This window comes from Octopus sinensis, linkage group LG24 (assembly GCF_006345805.1).
Source record: "Octopus sinensis linkage group LG24, ASM634580v1, whole genome shotgun sequence".
Classification (NCBI taxonomy): domain Eukaryota; kingdom Metazoa; phylum Mollusca; class Cephalopoda; order Octopoda; family Octopodidae; genus Octopus; species Octopus sinensis.
Genome location: NC_043020.1, coordinates 25486374 through 25511373, shown reverse-complemented (window position 1 = coordinate 25511373; position 25000 = coordinate 25486374). Strand labels below are relative to the sequence as shown.

The window sequence follows — 25000 nt, the reverse complement described above, 5'->3', positions numbered from 1 at the left end:
AATCAGCAACTTTATATACAACACCATACCTCCAAACATTTTATCATATGCAAATATTACCATGGTTCTTAAACACATAAAGTATACATGTATAAAAAACAACATAGAAGGTAAAAAAATATATATGCGAATAAAAATGCAAATATATAGAACGGCCTATCAGAAAGGTATATACAATCGACTAAAAATTCTAAAGCTTATCACATATATATATATATATATATATATATATATATATATATATATATATATATATATATATATATATATATATATATATATATATATATATACATATATATATATATATATATATATATATATATATATATATATATGGCGCAGAAGTGGCCGTGGGGTAAGTAGCTTGCTTACCAACCACATGGTTCCGGGTTCAGTCCCACTTGCACCTTGAGCAAGTGTCTTCTAATATAGTCACGGGCCGACCAAAACCTTGTGTGTGGATTTGGTAGACGGAAACTGAAAGAAGCCCGTCGTATATATGTATATGTGTGTGTGTGTGTATATATATATATATATATATATATATATATACATATGTGCGTGTATATATTTGCATGTCTGTGTTTGTCCCCCCACCATCACTTGACAACCGATGCTGGTATGTTTACGTCCCCGTAACTTAGCAGTTCGGCAAAAATGACCGATAGAATAGGGACTAGGCTTACAAAGAATAAGTCCTGAAGTCGATTTGCTCGACTAAAAAAACGCGCAGTAAAATGACTGAAACAAGTAAAATAGTGAAATAGTAGTATATATATATATATATATATATATATATATATATATAATATATATATAGAGAGAGAGAGAGAGAGAGAGATGTGTGTGTGTGTGTATATATATATACTCTTTTACTCTTTTACTCTTTTACTTGTTTCAGTCATTTGACTGCGACCATGCTGGAGCACCGCCTTTAATCGAGCAACTCGACCCCGGGACTTATTCTTTTATAAACCCAGTACTTATTCTATCGGTCTCTTTTGCCGGACCGCTAAGTAACGGGGACATAAACACACCAGCATCGGTTCTCAAGCAATACTAGGGGGACAAACACAGACACACAAACACATACACATACATACATATATATATGACAGGCTTCTTTCAGTTTCCGTCTACCAAATCCACTCACAAGGCTTTGGTCGGCCCGAACCATATGGTCGGTAAACAAGCTACTCCTGCGCCTATATATATGCATATATGCATGTATTTATGTATGTTTGTATGTATGTAGCATGCATGTTTTATCGTTTATGTTTTGTTTCAATCGTCAGACCACGGCCATGCTGGGGCACCGCCTTGCAGAATTTTTAGTCAAACGAATTGACCCCTGTACTTATTTTCGTTTTAAGCCTGGTACTTATTCTCTCAGTCTCTTTTTACCAAACCTCTAAGTTACGGGAACGTAAACACTCCAACACCGGTTGTCAAGTGATAGCGGGGAAAAACACAGACGCAAAGACACACACACAAACATATATACATACATAAGACGGGCTTCTTTCAGTCTCCATGTAACAAATCCACTAACTAGGCTTTGCTTAGCCCGAGAAGAATATACTTGCGCGAGGTGCCCCGGTGTGGGACTGAACCTGGAACGATGTGGTTGGGAAGCAAACTTCTTACGACACAACTACGCCTATCTTTTATCCTTGCAGCCGTGAAGAATTTTAGTCGAACAAATCCATTATACACACACACACACACACACACACACGCATACACACACACACACATACACACACACACACACACACACACATACACAATCAAACGAATTGCAGCTTTTCTGGATTTTCGTCTCCTTTCTCTTTGATTCAGTTATTATCCAACACACACACGCACGCGCGCGCACGCACACACACACACACACACACAATACTCAGACATATAGGCAGATGTAGAGTATATATTATTTAGTAATATATAATCTAATATATTTTATCATGTGTTATATTTAGAAGATTTTTTATTCAGTTACGCTAAAATAATATCAATTACCATAATATCAATTCTTTCATACATTAACCTGCAGAAAAGCCGTAATAATGGTTTCAAATTTTGCCACAAGGGCAACAGTTTTGGGGGAAGGGATAAGTCGATGACATCGGCCCCAGTGTTCAACTGGTACCTATTTTATCAACCCCGAAAAGATGCAGAATTTGAACTCCGGACGTAAAAACAGACGAAATGCCACTAAGCATTTGCCCGGCATGCTAATGAAAATGTCAGCTCGCCGCTTTAATAATAATAATAATAATAATAATAATAATAATAATAATAATAATAATAATAATAATAATAATAATAATAATAATATAATAATAATAATAATAATAATAATAATAATAATAATAATTATTATTATTATTATTTCAAATTTTTGCCACAAAGATAGCTTGGAGGAGATGGGGATGAGTCGATTACATAAACTCCAGTGTTCAACTAGTACTTTTTATTATCGACCCCCAAAGGATGAAAGTAAAGTCGACCTCCGCAGAATTTGAACTCAGCACGTAGCGACGGGCGAACTACCGCTAAGCTTTTGTATGTACGTATACATATGTATATATGCGTGTGTGTATATAAGTGACTAAAAATTGGCAATGAACCTCCAAATATTGATTGAATCAAAATATCACAGATATTTTTAAAGAAAGCTAATCAATAGTTGTGTCATGAATCTTATGGTGAAAACCCCATCAAAAATTATTTGCTACAAAAGTAGTGGTGTGGCTTTAAGTGACAACAATAGGATTTAAGCGCTATAAAAGATGATAGCTAATGTCTTGGGTAGATTAGCTTACTGGTACGGAACCGAAGTGTGAGAAGTTTGGTTTTCGATTCTCTGTAGTGGCTCACTGGCCAATTTTCCCTTTTCTAAGGATTTAGCCAATCCTCTTGGCTATTTTCAATGCTATTTTGCGTTTGAGATTCAATTCAGATGAAAGACCTTTAGGAGAAGAATCTTACGATGTAAAACCTTTTTTTGGAGATATTGTCTTAAAAAAATGTTGTGTAGCTTTAAGTGGCAATAAAAATGTAACAATTTTAAGAAATGAAAATAGTTCTGTCTTTATTAAGAGAAAAATATTTTTAATAGAAAAATATTACTTGAATTTGAACGAAAAAGTTCATCGTCTAAAGATATTAAGCATAAAGAAGTAATGATTTCTTGAGATTTCACATTAATTTTTCTTTTTCTGAATATGTATCAAAATAATTAAACATATTAAAATAAAAGAAATTCGCTCATTAAAAAAAGACTAATTTATAATTATTTAATTAAAATATAAAATTATTTTATAATAAAAGTTGTTTAAAAATATATTTATCTGTAACAAACATACTACTATTAATCCTTTGTTACTTTTAGGTGCAAACAAAATGTCTAAGTTTGAAAAAGATCTTTATTTAAAAAACTTTTGCACAAATATCGTTTTTCAATTATAAAGGTTAACATAATTAGCTATAATTATAGAAGCGTTTCCTGGAAAACTGCGGACGACAAGGAAAAATGCCGGAGCAAAATCCTAGAATATTCTTAAGTAACATTAAAAGTACAGAACAAGCAGTCACAGAATGGAAAATGCGGGCTCTGTGATCTAGAATATTCTTATATATTCTTAAAGTCCAAGACATGAAAAAGGAAAAGATTTAAAATATTGCTGCCGAAGTTAGAATTTGTTAATTATATTCCTGAAATTGTTCGTCAAATAGTTGTGCACTTCTTTGGTTTTTATTTATTTCTTTTGCTTTTTATTGCAAATTATTTTAAATTTAAGTTAATATTTTTATTTAAAAGTTTCTTTCTCTTAAGCTAAAACATTTCTTATTGGTTTAATTTTATTTTCTTATCAAAATTCATTATCCAAAAATTTTAGATTACAGATAAGTGTTATAAAACTAAAGCCATGTACAATATATCTAATTCAAAATCGATTTAAGAAAATTGTTTAAAGAAGCGAAAGAACTAGTTTCTTTAAAGTTTGCATTAACAGGTTACATAGTATCATTTATAGTCAGAAGAGCATTTAAAGAAATATGAAGGTTAATGAATAAATTGAGTGCAAAATGTGGAAATGACTCGAAATAAAAAGAAAATGAGGGTTATAATCGTTTCTACTCTAGGCACAAGGCCCGAAATTTTTGTGGGTGAGGGCCAGTCGATTAGATCGTCCCCAGTACGCAACTGGAATTTGAACTCAGAACGTAGCGGCAGACGAAATACCTATTTCTTTACTACCCTGAAGGGGCTAAACACAGAGAGGACAAACACGGACAGGCAAACAGATTAAGTCGGTTATATCGACTCCAGTGCGTAACTAGTACTTATTTAATCGACCCCGAAAGGATGAAAGGCAAAGTCGACCTAGGCGGAATTTGAACTCAGAACGTAGCGGCAGACGAAATACCTATTTCTTTATTACCCACAAGGGGCTAAAGTCAGAGGGAACAAACAAGGACAGACAAACGGATTAAGTCAGTTACATCGACCCCAGTGCGTAACTGGTACTTATTTAATCGACCCCGAAAGGATGAAAGGCAAAGTCGACCTCGGCGGAATTTGAACTCAGAACGTAACGGCAGACGAAATACGGCTACGCATTTCGCCCGGCGTGCTAGCGTTTCTGCTACCTCGCCGCCTTTACCTATTTCTTTACTACTCACAAGGGCCTAAACACAGAGGGGACAAACAAGGACAGACAATCGGATTAAGTCGATTACATCGACCCCAGTGCGTAACTGGTACTTATTTAATCGACCCCGAAAGGATGAAAGGCAAAGTCGACCTAGGCGGAATTTGAACTCAGAACGAAATACGGCTACGCATTTCGCCCGGCGTGCTAACGTTTCTGCCAGTTCACCGCTTTAATAAGGGGGCGGGGTTATAATACATTGTCAATGTTGCTTTAATTGTTATTACGTGATTTTTTAAAAATACATCAATTTATAATATCGAATTTTTAATGCGTAATCTTGCAGGCAATTAGTTTTTTTCACTAAAACTGAAAATAAATATCTTCTTGATTATTTGAATTTAAAGCTTTATGTAAAAATTAAAAAAAGGGTACTTATTAATATTTTAGCTTTTAAATTCTAACTTTAGCAACAATATTTTTAGTTTTTTTTTTCTTCTTGTTCTCTACTTTTTCAATTTTCAGTATATAAGAATATTCTAGTATTCTGCGCCCGCATTTTTGAAACGGGCGCATAAATAAGATAAATAATAATAATAAATAATAATAATGATGATAATAATAATAATAATAATAATAATAATAATAATAATAATAATAATAATAATAATAATAAATGCCCTGATGCAGTAAATGCCCTGATGCAGTAAATGCCCTGATGCAGTAAATGCCCTGATGCAGTACCAGGCAGTGGCTCTCATGGCTTCTGATCTTAATTGATTGGAAGTGTTATCATGTACATTGTTTTGTCTTGGTATAAAAGATGGGCTACAGCAAATATTCTGCTCAATACCACAGATTTGCTTGTCAGTTGTTTGACTTTAACCAGTTGATCATGTCCCTTAGTGGCTGACGATATGTGCATCTCTGATCACGAGCAGAAGTAGTGGCAGAGCATCATAGCCATGTGTTGAGAGGGATTCTTTGGGGTTTGAATAGTTCACCTCTGGAAACATGGGTGGTTCGTTCAACATCCTTAAACAACCCTTATTCAGGGACCGTTTGAGCGGGATGGGCTACTCAACCTGAAGAAAATTCTAACTGGGCCCCACCTGCAAGGTCATGTGCTGTTTATCTTGATATGAGATCACCATGTCGCGCACATATGGTTGTGATGCATGTGCCTGGTGTACCTTTATCAGACGGGTAGTCATGATGGGTATATTGGGCTTCGTATATTTTACCCCAGTGTCACTTTGATGGCATGAACTGCTCTCTCACTCAATAATAATAATAATAATAATAATAATAATATATATATATATATATATATATAATATATATATATATATATATAATATATATATATGTATGTGTGTGTGTGTGTGTGTGTGTGTGTGTATATATACGCATACATACGCGCAATTAGGATAAAGTCATTATAATGGTTAATTTATATTAGAATTATAATAAGTGTTGAATGATTACAACACCAGTCTGCTAGAAATATACCCCAAATGGTCTAAGAACCACACAGATTATTACTCCACATGTGTAGTGGAGTAATAATATGTGTGGTTCTTAGACCATTTGAGGTATATTTCTAGCAGACTGGTGTTGAGTAAAAAAAAACATAGAAGGTAAAAAAATATATATGCGAATAAAAATGCAGATATATAGAACGGCCTATCAATCGACTAAAAATTCTAAAGCTTATCACACACACACACACACACACACACACACATATATATATATATATATGGCGCAGAAGATAGATAGATAGATAGATAGATAGATAGATAGATAGATAGATAGATAGATAGATAGATAGATAGATAGATAGATAGATAGATAATTATAATAAGAGTGTTGAATGATTAAAACACCAGTCTGCTAGAAATATACCTCAAATGGTCTAAGAACCACACAGATTATTACTTCACATGTGTAGTGGAGTAATAATCTGTGTGGTTATTATAATTTTAATCTATCTATCTATCTATCTATCTATCTATCTATCTATCTATCTATCTATCTATCTATCTATCTATCTATATATCTATCTATCTATCTATCTATCTATCTATCTATCTATCTATCTATCTATCTATCTATCTTTCTATCTATCTTCTGCGCCATATATATATATATATATTATATAAAAGGGCTTAGTAAAATAAATTACTTTGCCGCATACTGAACTCATTAGAAATAGTAGCTAAAAAAAACTTTTTTAAAACTATTTCTAATACTTAAAGAAAACCTCTCTCATATAGTGTTTGCTCAATTCAACTCACGAAAGTATGGGGGTAAAGACATTAAAAAATCAAATGCAAAGGTTATTTGAGAACGTACGTTTCAAGATTAGTCAACTCGACATTTCTATCATCAGCTCAGAACTCCTTGGTTTGGATTTGAAAACACTGAAAGTGGGAGCATACCCTTTCGGCTTCTTATCGCTTCTGAAGATCTGCTCGAAACTAACAGTGTCAGCAAACTCAAATATGCAAGCGAAGAATTCTGCTCTCCCCTTTCCACCAGCGTGGGTTAAAATCAGTAAACACTATGCTTTTTTCGGTAAAATCCGAGGCATTAAATAGAGAGAGATGAATTATAATTTCAACAATTGAGGGTAAAATTAATTAATTATTAATCAATTTCACCAAGTATTCAGTATGCAAAGGGACCATTTAAGGCGAATTCAAATATATATATATATAATATATATATATATATAATTATATATATATATATATATATATATGTCGGCCTGTTCGCTTAGCAGCGGGTTGGCGTCATTCGAAGGCTAAAACAATGCGAACGCATTGTGACCAGCTAAGTGTAACAACATCTGATGGTCTGGTCGGTCACGTGATCACGTGAGATATATATATATATATATATATATATATATATATAACTGAGAATCTGTGTCTGTCTGTCTATCTGTCTGTCTGTGTGTTTCCCTAAAACTTGAGAACTGCACAACCAATTTCATTCAAATTTTACACATGCCTTACTTAGGGTCCATGTAGTTTCACTGGCAAAAAAATGTTCAACTTCTTGCCTTGAGTGAGCCCATAGCAATATCATCTCTTCTCCACTTTTTTTACGTGTTAAAAGTGAAACAAAAACATTTCTCTATTTTATGTCAGATGATTTCACTTTAACAATAAAAATAATAATAACAATTGAATTATATGTAGTAAGTAATAATTAAAATCAAACTAAAGTATAATATAATCGTAACATAACAAAAGTAAAAATAGTAATTGGTATAAAATTGCATCAATAACTTGAACTTGAATAAGTGGTTTCACATGAATGGGAATAAATTAAAAATAAAATTAGCGTGCAGAAATGGAATAGTCCAGATGGATAATAAAAAATTAAATTAAAGAAAAGACTATTGTCTAAAAAGTATACAATGTAGAGAAAAAAAGATTTGAACACCTGGAGGAAAGCACCATCGAAAAGTATCTTGGTGCGACTATGAAAGATATCTAACCAGAGGCGGTAAATTCGCCACAATAGAAGCAAGGTTCGAGTCAACGGAGCGTGCAAGGGAGTACTCGACTCGAACTTGCAAAGTGGAAATATTTTATTATTACCATTATATCTGGGACGTAGGACGTCTCGGATAAAAATAAAAAATATTCCCCTCCCCAGCAGTAGAGGTAGGCTGGATTGTAGCCACACTTCTATACAAGAGGGAGGACAAGATACAATTGATCGAAATTGCAAGAGACGGGCTTACAATTCCAGTCTGTTATATATTTTGAGTATTGTTATCACTAGCGATATCAAGATATAACTTTGTATTTTGTATTCTATGCGTAGATGTATATATATATATAGATGTAAATGTAATATGTACACATATATATACACATATATACATGCACTAGCACTATGACCCGGCAACGACGGGTCATAATGCTAGTATATATATATATATATATATATATATATATATAATAAATCTCTGAACGAGGTATAAACAGTAACTGCACGACAATGTGAGGTATACTTGCCATCTCAATATGGCTAACCACTAACGGTGGGTGTTACTGTAGCTTGTAGCCCCAGGAGAACATCGCCTCCAGCTGGCTATTGACACATTTTCTGTGCCCTATCGGTATTACACACACACACACACTCACATACACACAGGCACGCACACATACACACACATATATGCATGTACATTGTACAATGTGTGTATATCTATGTATGTGTGTGTGTATATATATATATGCACACACGCTCACATATATTTATATAAATGCATGTGTGTGTGTGTGTGTGTGTGTGTGTGTGCTCTTGCTCAATGAAGTTGGGATCACCCCAGGTTGATGGTCTCAGCAGTGTCATCGTGCGTGGAGTCAACCAGGTCCTCCAGGGCCCTCCATTACTGGCGGTCCCATACCGGCTCCTCTATATCCATCCAGGAGACGTCGAGCTCTGGAAATCTTCTTCAATAACGTCCCTCCATCTGGTACGGGGCTTGCCGTGGGACCCCTTCCAGCCCGTAATTGCTGCATCGAACGAGGGTAAGGTCCTGGGGTTGATCTGGCAAGAGGTAGAGGATAAGTCCATAACAGAGTATGCGGTGGATGGTTATGAGGCAGGAGACTACAGACTGAAGCCGGAGTTTTAGCAGTAATCCATACTGAGCACTCATAGTACATACATTGCGTCAGTTGATTAAAACTCCTTTTAAAAATATATATATATGTATATATATATATACATACATATACACAGAGCAGAGACGCGAGCTGCGTACGGGTGAACGTGAAGGTATATGCGTGGCCTGATCAATAAGTACCCGGACTGTTGCCATACTAATGAAGCTAGAGCATGCAGAGTAAAGCTGTTTGGCACAGATCGACCTTCAACTCTGCTGTGCACGTAGTCTAAGTTCTAACGTTCTAGCTCACTTCTGTAGTTTACAGCAGTGCTTGGAAGAAAGGTGTGTAACGTGTGATCGTTGCATTGACCATGATAGAGAAAGCTGAGCAGAGAATCTGCATCAAATTTTGTCAAAAGCTTGGCGATACCTGCTCAGTGACATACGCAAAGTTTTCAAAAAGTTTTCACCATTCTCGACACAATCAAAGAGATCTTGTGCAACTGAAACCTGAGTGTCATTTTGGTCAGCTGAAAGCAGTTTTGGGACAAACTCGGCAGACACGCGTCTCATACCCAAATCTTTAGTGGTAAAGGACTGAACTGAACCGTAACTAATCTTCACGTCCTCTGATAACTCACGGATGGTGATTCGACGTTTTCCCCATCGCTGATGCACGAACGTCTGCGATATTTTTCTCAGTTCTGCTGGTTGCAGGTCTCCCAGAACGTTTGTCAATATAGACATTTTTTCGCCATTTTTGAAACATCTGAAACACTCGTACGCTTGTGTGCGGCTCATACACTCCTCTCCATACACTTTCTGCATCTTTGCGTAGGCTTCTGAACGGTGGTGCCCCAGCATGGCCGCGGCCTTCGGGCTAAAACATTTTAAAGGATTTTTTTAAAGGATTTATGTATCGCTATGACAACTTTCTCTGTTATGATCAATGCGACGATGACTCGCTACACACCTTCCTTCCAAGCACTGCTATAAACAGCGGAAGTAAGCTAGAACATTAAAACTTAGTGTGGATGCACAGCAGAATTCAAGGCCAATCTGTGCCAAGCGGCTTTACTTTGCATACTACTGCATCAGTCCGGATACTTATCAAGCAGACCTCGTATATAAAAAGGAATTAAAGGTAATGGTAATGCTCCTTCGTAATAATTATTGTCATTATTACCTCCGCTTTAGCGAAGGCGGATGTATTGTTTCTAGTCGCCTTTGTTTGTTTGTCAGTGAACACAATATCTCAAGAACCGCTCGATGGATTCGGATGAAACCTTCAGGGATGTTTGGCCACGTGACTGGCACAAGCTAATTAGATTTTCGGATCGATCCGGTACCGGACAAGGATTCTGGATTATTTTTCCGGTTTTTTACTTAATTTTTGAGAACGGTTGGGTTCATTCTTAGTATACATGTTTGTGAGAGCAGTCGAGTTTATTTTAGATATTCTCATTTAAAAAAATCATATCCGGTTAATCGTTGAGAGGACATTGGTGTTGCCTTGGCGGAGGTTTGCGCTCTCTGAGTACTCTTGTTAATTATTATTATAATTCTTCTTCTTCTTCTTTTTTTTTCTTCTTCAGCTTCTTCTTCTTCTTCTTCTTCTTCTTCTTTTACGGAGACCACCTTCGGTCATGAATGACCATGGATTGCACCTAGAAAGTTACCCTCCTAGACACAAGTCCGGGCAAGGTTGTTTATGGAAGACCAGCAGTCGCCCATGGATGCCGGCCTCCCCTCTCCACGCCACCAGTGTTATCCTAGGGAAAGGCAAAGGCCGATACAGCTAGGCACCCGTGACGTCGCAACTCATTTCTACAGCTGAGTGAACTGGAGCAACGTGAAATAAAGTGTCTTGATCAAAAACACAACATGCAGCCCAGTCCGGGATTCAAACTCACAACTTCACGATCGTAAGCTCGACGCTCTAACCGATGAGCCATACGCCTCCACTATATCATTATATACGTTATATATCAATTATATAAAATCTGTTCTGTCTGCCTGTGTGTGTGTGTGTGTGTCTTCTTGTATCTCGGGCATCCTCCATCCGATTGCGATCAAATTTGACATGTAGATACCGACGGTATCAGGGCGTGTATAAGTTTTGAAAAAATTACAAAAATCGATTCCAGGTGAGAATGCGATCGATAAAGCCGTGTGAACGTGCATTTGTACGCGCAAGTACATCAGCTGTTGCGATCGATACTACGCGTACGCGAGAAAAATGCAAAGGCACGTTTCTTTCCTGCCAAGCTTACTATTTAAACCATGTTTGTGTTCTTCCAGTCAACAGCCTTATCATTACTGGTACTTTAAACTCTTCAGTTGCATATTTGTGTGAATAAAATCGTTTTTCTTTGGAATAGAAAAAATGTCTATTTTTATTTCTTCTTTTACTGTTGTCTCAAATTTAGGTTAAATCAATGTTTCTCAAGGGACGGTCGGACAAGTTGTTTTGAGAAAATTTGGTTTAAATGTTAGACAACTCAGCACCGTCCATTGGACGGGGGGCGTTTTGCTCGTACACACACACACACACACACACACACACACACACACACACACACACCACACACACACACACACACACACCACACACACACACACACATATATATATATATAAATATATATAAATATATAAATATATATATATATAAATATATTATATACGTTATAGATATATGTATATATGTGTGTATAAATATATATATATATATATTGTGTGTGTGTGTGTGTGTGTGCATGTATGTGAATGGATAGGGACATGAAATCCGGATAGGTACTTTACAAGCTCTCTAGTATAATCCAGGTTCTGGTTAACGACATCGAATGATATGGAAGAACTGGAACTCGTTTAAAGTAAACAATCACACGGTATTTCAACCGATGGGTAAATCCTGAATTCGCTTCTTCGAATTTTATATAGTATACGGAGTATATATTGACAACTTTAAAATAAGGACGGAAAAATGTACATCCACAAATCTTATTTTATTACAGTCATATAAACAATATCTTTTCTTTGAAACTATAATGAATTTATACAGAGATCACAAGATATAAACCTAGCAACGCAAACATAGAAAAGTACTGGAAAAGCTATTCAAATTGTTTCAGTTTATCTACGTCAATTGAGGAAGAACATAGTAAAGAAAACTTCTTGGGTGTTACCATGGATTTAAGTACGGTTGAATATCAACCGTACCACAAACCCAATGATAATCTTAAATGCATTAGCTTTAACTCAAATCACATCCAAAATATTACCGGTTTTATATTAAAAGCGTTTCAATTCGTATTTCAAGACTGTTTGCAAACGAAGAGATTTTTAGAAATAATGAAAAATACTTGAATAATTCTGTAGCGAATGTAGAATATAAAGATAGATGAATATATCCCATGTTAATTCGTTGGTGAATCGAACTTCTACGGATTACCCGAAGTACACTAGCTTCCTGCACCTTGAGATGAGAATGCAAGAAGTGCATTTTAAGTGACATTCGACATTCTATTCTTTCATACATTGTTAGCATATTGTTTATTAAATCGGTATAGTTTTCAACTCTATGATTTCCAAGAAAGTTCTGTATAACTAATACGAATGAATCCTTTGCCGCCAGCTCAGTGGCTTTAGTTTACCTCCGAATTTGCTACCAGACATCAATTCACTGATCTAGGGTCCAATGAAAATGCCTGCTTTCAGTTTTGCGTCACTTTTCTCGGCACCAAATTTTAGGTACTGGAATTCACAATCATCGTATATCATTGCTTTTACGAAGTTTTTCATGAGGCCGAGTTTGATGTGAAGGGGTGGAAGGAAGATCTTTTATGGGTCTACCAGTGGCATATGCTACACATTGTACCGACCAACTATGTGCTCGTCTCTTTTAGGCCTGTCTTTTACAGTGTAATGATTGCTGTCATCGCGGATTTTCCAAACTCACAAGAGGCACATATTTTTGGTATATCCCAGCTGCAGTCCTAAGGGAAGGGAAATCCCCTTGAAACCACAACAAATATTCTACTTGTCAACAGTAATTAACTCCTTTCAGAAAGAGTTCCATCGATTCATAAGTTTCCTCGAGACAGACAACATGACTCACAGGAATGGAAGTCTTTCATTACCATTATGTGACAACACAGCTTTGAGACCAACTTTACTCGATTCTATCAACAATCTCCATTTGTTAGCCACATGCACATGTCCTAGTTTTGCATGAGTGCATTAACGTCAGTACAGAAGTAAGCATTATCTTGCTTGGGTGCTAAGATTTTCAAGCGAAGCATGTGAGAAGGGAAGTGGGACAGGGTTCCCGAAGTCATGTAGAACCGGTTTTAGAGGCGACTTACAATCTGCATACACAAATTGCTTTGGTCTTCTTTGAGAAACCACTAATATTAGTCATGCAAAAGTAATAATCAGAGACATGATTGGTTGGCTCATGCCATACCATTGATACAGCAAAAGGCATTCCCTTCCGTTTTCTATTCATCCGCTGTGTAAGCCCTGAATAGCACACGGTGCCGCATATATGAGGTGCCCACCTCTTGCCTTTTTCCCACAGACATAACAAAAGTTGTCTGGGTGATTCCCACAACCTCTCCTATTCATGATTTAACACAATGAACATCGTTAAAATAGTTATCACGCAGAGCGAGACATACTCATAGCACACATGATGGCAGGGCAAACGACACGGAGAGTTACCAAGAATAAACTGATATATTTGGTATTGCACACACCACGTCAGCGCCATCTATTGCTAAACTAAATAGTGAACTTTCTCATCGTTTGTTTTATTGCTGTTATTTCTTTAACTTTGAATAAAGACCATTTTCATTTTAGCGACTTTTGTAATACGGCCTATATATAGCCGAAAGCATATTTATAATCTTGCGCATGCGCTTAACTCAAAATCCTGACGTGCTAGAACAATTCGGAGTGCGGATTTGGAATCAGCATCCTCAATTTAGTCTAAAGTATCTGTTTTTACCCCAGTAGCAAAATCGTTGTTGTCCAGCGTAATCTTTTAAATTATGAAAGATTTTCGTTTTCACACAAGATGAGCGCAGCGAACAGAAACCACAGACCCACGTCTCGTTACCAATGATGACCATTACCAATGATGTTTGGATCGTGCTTTGCGATTTCCAAGCAGAATTGCTTCTGCTGCTCCACCAGCACTTTAAGAACGAATTTTGCAGACATCTCCGCATGCACAAATGTTCCGTTAAAATGGAATGCACTGATTCTGTGCTTATTCCTACTTCATGATCAATTTCCTGGATTGTTACACGACGGGCTTAGATAACTATTCGCCAAACCTTCTCAATCGGCTCCTCGTTTCGGTTTGTCGATGGCCTGTCCGAGCGTGCTTCACTCTCCACTGAGGTGCGGACATCTTTGAAGCGGTTGTACACCAATCTTTGATCTGAGTTCTCGATACGTACGCGCACAACACATCTGAACAGCTGGAAACTGACGCCGCCTGCAGACGCGAAACTTTTCATGTTTGTGCAGGAAGATTGGTGTTAATTCCATCCGAGCGGCATTAGTTTGGCGGGAAAAAATAAAGTCGGCTACTTTCTGAACAGACCTCGTCTACTGTTTTAGCCCCATTACGCTCTGTAGGTTTAAAAGTATCATATTGTATTTACGGACAACTGGTTATGAACTGGGCAACACTTTTAACCTTAATTCCACAGACCTTGCATTGCTTATTGCTGTTGGGTTCTTTATATTGTCGTCGCATTCCCATTTGTAATTCAAGTACTTCGCTGTTATTCCGTCTTCCTCGATTGCAATAGAACGTCTTCGTGGAATTGAAGTTGCACAGATATGATCCCCGAACGGCAGAGCTGTTGGAGAGCATGGTGACACTCGACAGACAGACAGACAGACAGACAGATCGTGTGTGTGTGTGTGTGTGTGTGTGTGTGTGCATGTATGTATGTCGAGATTTTCTAAAATGAATATTTATTCATCATTTCTTATACTTTATTTTTCAGGAAAGACAACTTGATTCTGAAGATTTTGTAAACCGGAACAACGCGCACAGAAATATCGCGACCAGATTGACGCCATTTTGGCCGTATATATTTAACGATCCAACTACCAACTGGATTGGAAGTGATGATGCCAGTCTTGCAGACAGTTCTGACTATCACACAAGAATCAAGAAATGGTCATGCAAAAGAAGTTTATTGCTTCTTTTCCTGGTTTCCCTGTTTGTAGCTGTATGCTTTGGGGCTTTGATTACTGCCGTTGTCTTTTTATCAAACACCGATCTAGGTAAGAAAGAAAAATGAATTTAGAGTTCATTACATATTTCATTTGTTCTATTTCATGCATAAATTATATATAATTGTATAATTGTATATGAATTTATATTTTACACACACACACTCATACACACACACACACAAACACGCATACACACACACACACACACACACACACACACACAAATACGCTCGCACATTCTTTCATTCATTTATTCTTTCACTTGTTTCAATTATTTGACTGCGGCCGTGCTGGAGCACTGATTTTAAGGGGTTTTTTTAGTCGAACAATTCAACCCCAAGACTAATATATATATTATATTATATATATATATAGATATATAATATATATATATTATATATATAATATTATATATTAACCGGAGTAAGCACATAAATGTGAACAAGGTGGAAAAAAGAGTACTCAAATACCAGAGTTAGGTATATGCTTTATTTAAAAGCAGCAGAAATTTGACAAAAGCTGTTACTCGGAGATTCCCGTTCCCGTTCGTCGGACAGTTTTGTTAAAATAGAATCGAAATAACAATTTGATCAAAACTAGCTAAACGATACACCTTTAAAAATCGATTTGTTTCATTGGTCCTTTCAAATAACGGTCATAGGCGAGCGATAAACAAAATAAACAAAACAAAATAAATGAGTTCAATATAAATTATAAAAACCAAGGAAAAACCTTAAATCGAAGAGTTGATTCAAATACGTATTGTCGTTAATGATGTAGAAAATATAATTCGATTAATACAATTAATACATAAAAATTGAAATTAAAATATATTAAAATATTTCACAAGTGGCTGTGTGGTAAGTAACTTGCTAACCAACCACATGGTTCCGGGTTCAGTCCCACTGCGTGACATGTTGGGCAAGTGTCTTCTGCTATAGCCCCGGACCGACAAATGCCTTGTGAGTGGATTTGGTAGACGGAAACTGAAAGAAGCCTGTCGTATATATAATGTATATATATGTGTGTGTGTGTGTATGTGTGTGGTGTGTGATGTCTGTTTTTGTCTCCCTAGCATTGCTTGACACCGATGCTGGTGTGTTACGTCCCCGTCACTTAGGCGGTTCGGCAAATAGACCGATAGAATAAGTACTAGGGCTTACAAAGAATAAGTCCCGGGGTCGATTCGCTCGACTAAAGGCGGTGCTCCAGCATGGCCGCAGTCAAATGACTGAAACAAGTAAAAGAAAACAGAAAAAAGAAAAACAGTACATACTCATACTAAGCCATCAATATACATGTATACATCAAAATACACAGATAGATGTGCACAGACCACATACATATACAGACATATGAATGCAAAACGAAAATATACACACAAATACATGTACACATATGTATACGCAATCTTGCTCACATGCAAAAATCACTTGCTGTATACATATAGACTAGAAGTAAAACGCAGAGAGGGGGAAGAAAAGAAAAGGTAACGATCTTATAAGCAACAGAAAGCTGAAGACGTGAGTAAGAGAAAGGGAGGGGGCGTAAAGTTACAGGACTCTATACAAGTAACGAATAGGGAGAGAAAAAATAACGAAAGAAATGAAGAAAGAAAAAAGAAACAAAGCCCGACTAAGCGTAACGAACGTTCTCAAAATAATATTACGTATACATGTGTATATAAAAGTGTATATAAGCAGTAAATACACATATATAAATATATAGAGACAAGTATGTAAAAACACATCCACATAAATCCAAGTGAATACATGCATACATATACATCCATGTATGTATGTGCATAAGTACAAACATACACGCTCACTTACACATATACATAGATGCATGCCAATACAAATATTCATATAAAAACATGTCTAGGATCTGACGTATATACAAACAACGTTATTTTTTAAAAATTGCTGAGTGCATAATAATAACAATTTTAGATAAAAGACATGCAAAATATAACACCATATATTGGATTATCTATAAATTAAATTACCAAAGTGGATATCGAAATATATACAAAAACTTTGCGATGTGGAATAAAACCTGCATAATACGAAACAAATCCAACAGTGTGATCAAAAACTAGTCCAAGAATAAAAAAAATAAAAAAACAAAAATATACGCTATTCATATGGGATATTGATATTCGACATTTTGAATTTAGTTGCGTGTCTGCATGAATTCAAGAGTTCGCTTCTTTGGCTCAAAGAATTAATGTCTTGGAATAAAATAAAATATTTCTCTAGCAAACATAGGTCACACTTGAAATTCCTTCCTATGCGCACCGTGCTTGTATGGTGCCGCTCTATCTAAAATACTCCATGATACGTTGAAAGGTCGGGCTTCTTTTTCTTTTAATTCCCAGACATATTTCGCTAGGCTGGTCTTCGTCTTATTTTCTGGGTATCGAAAGGAATTTTTGTGCGAATAAAATCGGTTTTTAAAATAAATTTCAGAAGCCCCTGTATAAGTCCTATATTCAGGTGAGCCTTCTATTTGCACCTTGGCTCTATATACGATTCCTTTTTCCAAACATTTCCCTTCCAACGGACAAGAGGATCCATCTTTGCAATTACATTTTTTAAGAGGATCGGCACTATGCTTATTATCAATTAATTTACTGTTGTGTTGGTTAACGAAAGAGGCGAAGTTTCTGCAGCAAGAATAGCTGATCCAAAAGGTTCTTCTATTAAATATTCTACCAAATTATGATCCTGTTGAAAATGCCTAGAGACTAATTTCAAGAATTCCCTATCTATATATATATATATAATTCCCTACCTTATATATATATATATATATCTATATATATATATATTAGATATATATATATATATATATAATATATATATATATAATATATATAATATATATTCTCTACCTATATATATATAATTCCCTACCTATATATATATATATATAATATATATATATATATAATATATATATATATATTATATATATAATATATATATATATATATAATTATTTGAGGGAATATTAATCCTAACTTACAGGGAAAAAATTCAATTGAGAAATACTAAATCAAATTTAACACAATATATATATATATAAATTAGAAATAACCCCACCTTTTATCAATTCAAAATGAACAATTAAATTACACCATCTAGAAAATTACATATAATAGAAATATTAAAATTAGAATAACAATAAAATACCGTTGCAAAAAGAAATAATAATAAAAACGTATATAATTGGTAGAATAATGACACGTGTTTCGTGGCTATATTTAAGAAATGATTATAGTAAAAAAATTAATAGAAGTAGTAAAATCACTTCGATATGAATATAGCCACCCATCAGGTTAAAAATAAACTAGAATAATAAAATAATTAATTAATAAATATTCTTTAAAAAAATTTATATATAAGATAAAAACAATACTTAAATTATTCAATACTTTAAAATTAATTAATATACACAATGCTAGTACAAGTCATTAAAATTGTGATCAAAATATGAAATGGTTCAAATATAGACAAACTCATTAAATAAGCTAACTATATAATTAATATATATGTGTAGTATCTATAAATTTAATATATCACTCTATAATATAGTTGACTAAATACCAATTAATGTAATACCTAATTATATTAAATTTAATACTACTTAATAAATATACCACCTAATAATTAAATAATATATTGTCTAACAAAATTAATTCTCAAATTAAATTAAATGTAATACGTTAGGTCCCTTTATATATATATATATATATATATATATATATATATATATATATATATATATATATATAAAATAGATATAAGAATTAATATCTATCGTAACACGATAATAAAGTTAAACATAAAATTAATATTATTTAAAATAAAAACTAATTTACTTAAATGTAATACTACTTAATAAAAATATTACCTAATTATTAAAAAAAATATATAGTCTAATGAAACCAATTCTCAAAATAAATTATATGTAAAACATTAAATTCCTATATAAAAATTAAAAGAAATCATATTTAATATCGAACATAAAAAATAACAATTAAGAAACTATAAATAAATAATAATATTACAACAAACAACAATAATAATAATAATAACAACAATAATAATAATAATTTCAAACCCAAAACGATTCCAAATTCAAATGAAATAGATAAACGATAAAATGTAAATGTAACTTAACTTGGCGAAGGAAAATAGTAACTGAATTTTAAACGTAAGATAGTTAAAGCGTTTATAAAATTTAACGCGTGAAGACTTAGTGCAAAGAAATAGAATAAATACTCAATGAAAATGGCAAATTTTTTTTATCAATGAAAAATACGGAAAAAACGAAAAACATTAAAAAAAAACACAACTTATGGAGAAACTACCATGAAGACACCCAACTACAACTAATAGACACCTATCAATAAATCAATAACAATATTAACAATGGCTAGATATTAATCCAAAGCAATACAATATATATATAGATTAACTGCCGTTCTATATATATATATTATATATATATATATATATATATATATATATATATATATATATATATATATATATATATATATTCGACAGGCTTCTTTCAGTTTCTGTCTAGCAGATGGTTTTGGTCGGTTGATTTTTTTTTCTGCATTTGGAATTTCACCACTCTTACTTATGATTTTGTGCAGTTTTTATTTAGTATATGAAGGTGTTAGACCCCGCATCCCTCGTCTGTACTTCATGCCGGGACATTAATTCATCTGATTTCGTGGACAGAATGTCCAATTTCTCTTTGAAGACATTCACATCAACATTATATAGATTTGCTTTTGGCAGAGCATTGAAGATCTGTGGGCTTTTCAACCGCAAACTATTTCAGTATCTGGTCCTCACTTTAGAAGGAGTGGACAGTACTTTTGGCACAACGCAATGGCCGGTATTTGTATATCTCTTGATGCCAAACTTTGTTGCTAGCCCTTCCAGAACTTTACATATCTTTCGTGTCCGCGCCTTTTCAGGGGGTCGCATTTTTCAGCTTCTCCTAGTAGTACGTCGTCTGAATGGTGATAAATTCTTTAGATTGCTATTAGAGGCGAACTGATTGAAGTAAATGTTATTTATAATCATGTGCTGTTTACTTCAACTTCACTCCAATATCCTTTTTCTTTCCTTTAAAAATCGGCATGAAATTTCCGGACAACCCAATACTAATGTAAACATTATTGGTCGCATATACATAATGTGTTTTGTTTATCCTTAAAATTTGCTACGCAATAGAATCCAAGAAAAGATCACTACATGACGCCGCGTGTCAATGGCGGGCAAAATAACTCGCGATGGGTGTCGAGATGGAAGCACTCCGTCGGTTACGACGACGAGGGTTCCGGTTGATCCGATCAACGGAACAGCCTGCTCGTGAAATTAACGTGTAAGTGGCTGAGCACTCCACTGACACGTGTACCCATAACGTAGTTCTCGGGGATACTCAGCGTGACACAGAGAGTGACAAGGCCGGCGTTTTGAAATACAGTTACAACAGAAACAGGAAGTAAGAGTGAGAGAAAGTTGTGGTGAAAGAGTACAGCAGGGATCACCACCATCCCTGCCGGAGCCTCGTGGAGCTTTAGGTGTTTTCGCTCAATAAACACTCACAACGCCCGGTCTGGGAATCGAAACCGCGATCCTACGACCACGAGTCCGCTGCCCTAACCACTGGGCCATTGCGCCTCCACGGGTGTCGAGAACGGTATATATAAATATTGCGAAATATTTTGAATCAATTTAAGAGAATAAGATCTGTCGTAAAGCAAGCAATTCCTATTATATATCACGAGGAACTGAAATGTACTTATTAATAATATAAAAATAACACTAGTTTGATATCATTATTACAAGTTATTAGACTCGATGCCATTACAAAGTAGCAAGTCGTCACTTCAATTACGCGAAGAGACTGACAGGTATTTGGAGGAGTTTGATATATTTAAGTCGAGTCGAGAGGTTTACTACGGTGCATCAAATTGAAGCGGAATACTATATTTACAGAGGAAATAAATCAGAATACCATTTAATGATATTTTTATAGATATTGATAAATATGAAGATAAAAAGAGATTAATTTTTCCTCTTTATCCTAAGATTTCAACTAAATTTAACAAAACTACAACGGCAGTTAATCTATCAAGGTACTTATGTCATTTCTACAAAGTTACCAAAATGTCAATAAAAAGAATTGCACAATCACGACAAAATCACGTCCACACGACAAAATAAATAATTTTAAATCACTGTTTGAAATATAGATTGCATGACATGTGTTAACTTTTACAGATGCAACGCAATCAACGTCAACCGGAAGAGAGAGAGGCGAGACATACACAACAGAGGTTACACAACGATCAACCACTGATCAAACATCAGCGACCACTGATCAAGCATCAACGACCACTGATCAAACATCAACAACCACTGATCAAACATCAAAGACCAGTGATCAAACCACAACGATCACTGAACAGACGTCAACGACCACTGATCAAACATCAGCGACCACTGATGAAACATCAACAACCACTGATCAAACATCAACGACTACTGATCAAACATCAACTACCACTGATCAAACATCAACAACCACTGATCAAACATCAAAGACCAGTGATCAAACATCAACGCCCACTGATCAAACATCAACGGCCACTGATCAAACATCACCAACCACTGATCAAACATCAACTATCACTGATCAAACATTCACAACCACTGAACAAACGTCCACGACCATTGAATTCTCAACTACAACCAGTGAACAAACCTCTATTTTTTCAACAACTGCAGGTAGGACATTTTCTCACTTTCATGCGCAGATTCGACACAACATTGAATATAGGAATGTGAACTTTAAATCTGTCGTCTGGCTTTGCTTTTACAGTATTTATTTTTAGAAATCTCTTTGAAGGCTATGCCAACTGAGTGAACGTATTATATTGTGTTTTCTTTTATCACCACTTTATTACAGACAGGAATCTAGTATAACAATTAAACACACAACTCAGTGGTTTTTATCTATTTTATTTTGATCTTTAGCTTCGTGTGTTCTCTTTTCGTCAAATGTTCCGTCCGGGATATCGGATTATGTTTCTGTTCAGCCAGTTAAATGGAAAACTGAGTTTAGGGTTAGATACGTATTGATGCAGAATACATAGATGTTCCAACGGCAGGCTGTCGTTTTCATGAATGTGGAACAGCATATAATACGATGGTTGTGGAAATGGTGGAGGAATTTGTAGTTGTTGCTTCCGTTGTTGCTTCATTAATCTTTCGGGTACTTATTCTACAATTCACGTTTGTGAAAGTCATTTCCGCGCCATTTGTAAACTCATGTCCTTGCTACTCCAGATCGGTTTGCATATTCTTTCAAGCTGAAAGAATGAAAATTGTTCTAATATTATCGCATTAAATAAGATAGCACACTGGTAGACTCTGTAGTATTTCAGGCTCCAGAATTCCACTGAAGTTTTCTTTAACTTCCTTTCATTTAGGTTCGATAAAGTACCAGCTGAGGACATGAGTCAGTTTTGTAGATTTACACGATTTCCAAAAGTAGCTGACCGTATGCTCACATACTATGCTGAATTTTATTAAATCACAATTAATTCGGATGCTCGATGTTACAGGCATTTAACAACCTGAAAATACTTTGCAAACTAATAAATCAAACATTTAAAAAAGAAAACAGTACAACAATAGGAGAGCTATGGGTCAACGCATTGAAAGATATTTGGGAGTAGATAAGCAAATATAATCTACGTTTGGAAAAGGAAAACGTGAACTGGAGACAAACAACAGATGACTGCTTCTTAGTTATAAATCTTCACAAATATAACAATATTCGTTTCGATTGAGGCATTCAGAAAATCTTGTTGCAAAACCAACTTCAAGATTTTAGCCCGTGTGCGTATGCTTGGCTTTTGTGCGTGAATGAACCTCTCTATGGGTGTTTCTATAGTGTTTTATATATCAAATGATTTCTTCAAATAAAACAATAATTTCTTTTCATACCTTGGGTGTGTGAATATTTATATGTATGATGCTTTTTATAAAACTTTCTTTTACAGGTATTACCAGTGCAATGATTTTAAAAATACACTTCGATGAGCAATACAAAAGCGTATACTCACAGCTTAATGCCAATGAAACCCAAGAGAAGATTTCTGAAATTATTTCAAAGGTAAGATTCATTTTATTCTGATATATTGCAAAATTAAATATTTTGTTATACGTCCACTTCATCTCTACCATTGCAATACTCACATACATCAGTACACACACACACGCACACATACACACACACACACACACACACACACACACACACACACACACACACACACACACACACACACACACACACACAGGTGTATATATACCAAATGGAGACGACCACGATCCCTCCATGAGACTGTCTTGAAAATTGTTAAGATATTAAAATATTTTCCTAACATGAAACCAATGGTAGTTTTAATACAAAACTAAAGAAATTCTATCCACCAATGCGATGTTGAGCGTTCGTTTTCATCGGTCGAAGATTCAGAATATGTGTGTGTCTTTTATCTATCTGTGTATGTATGTATGTATGTATGTATGTATGTATGTATGTATGTATGTATTATGTATGTATGTATGTATGTATGTATGTATGTGTATATCTATGTATTTCTAAAGGACGCACATGGAATTCTTTTATTTCTCTCCTCACATATGTTTCAGTATTCTGCAATGACATAAAGTTGTCGCCCACATCAGAGCGCATAGAACACACTGGAATCCCTCACAATTAACAATTGCATGTCATTACCAATAATATCTTCGTATATAGACATCGCACCATTTTATTAACCCTACAGTAGAATCAAATCTGTGTCGAGTGCATCGGATTATCGACGAAAACGTCATATATATTCCATTGACACCGATGATCTGTGAAGACTAGATGAAAATCGATTCTCTCTGTTTAATATATGTTCGAATACTTAGGACATCTCAACAGTAATTCTCTACTCCATAGATTCGAATTCATTTATCTTAATTACAAGTTTCATAATCGGATCAAAGGCACACACACCAGTCATAGGCAGCTAAAGCTGGATTCCCGTAGGCTGTGGCATATGTTCGTCTTTGGACGGGTCACCTGTCCGACGTATGGTCGCTCAGTTTTACTATAACAGTGATTTGGAGAAATACAATAATTACCGATCATTGTTCACATGTAAAATATTTAATTTCTTTCTTTTTAGATCGCTGAAGCTCTGAGAAACAACAGTCAGCTGGTGGACACCTATGTTGGCAGTACGGTTATAGGATTTAGGTCAGTTTTACAGAAGCATGATATTATATAATTCTTTTACTACTGGTGCATATATGAACACGTATGTACATACATACGCAAACTAATA

At 35.0% G+C, this 25000-nt stretch overlaps 1 protein-coding gene across 1 annotated transcript in view; it reads left to right on the top strand.

The window, feature by feature from the left end:
• LOC118767826 (serine-rich adhesin for platelets-like) overlaps nucleotides 1–25000 on the top strand; it is a 29568-nt gene that overhangs the window by 767 nt on the left and 3801 nt on the right. The window contains exons 2-5 of the mRNA XM_036513095.1: nucleotides 15327–15609; nucleotides 21876–22382; nucleotides 23663–23775; nucleotides 24842–24912. Coding sequence (XP_036368988.1) covers nucleotides 15327–15609; nucleotides 21876–22382; nucleotides 23663–23775; nucleotides 24842–24912 — 974 coding nt within the window. The remainder of the gene's footprint in view (nucleotides 1–15326; nucleotides 15610–21875; nucleotides 22383–23662; nucleotides 23776–24841; nucleotides 24913–25000) is intronic.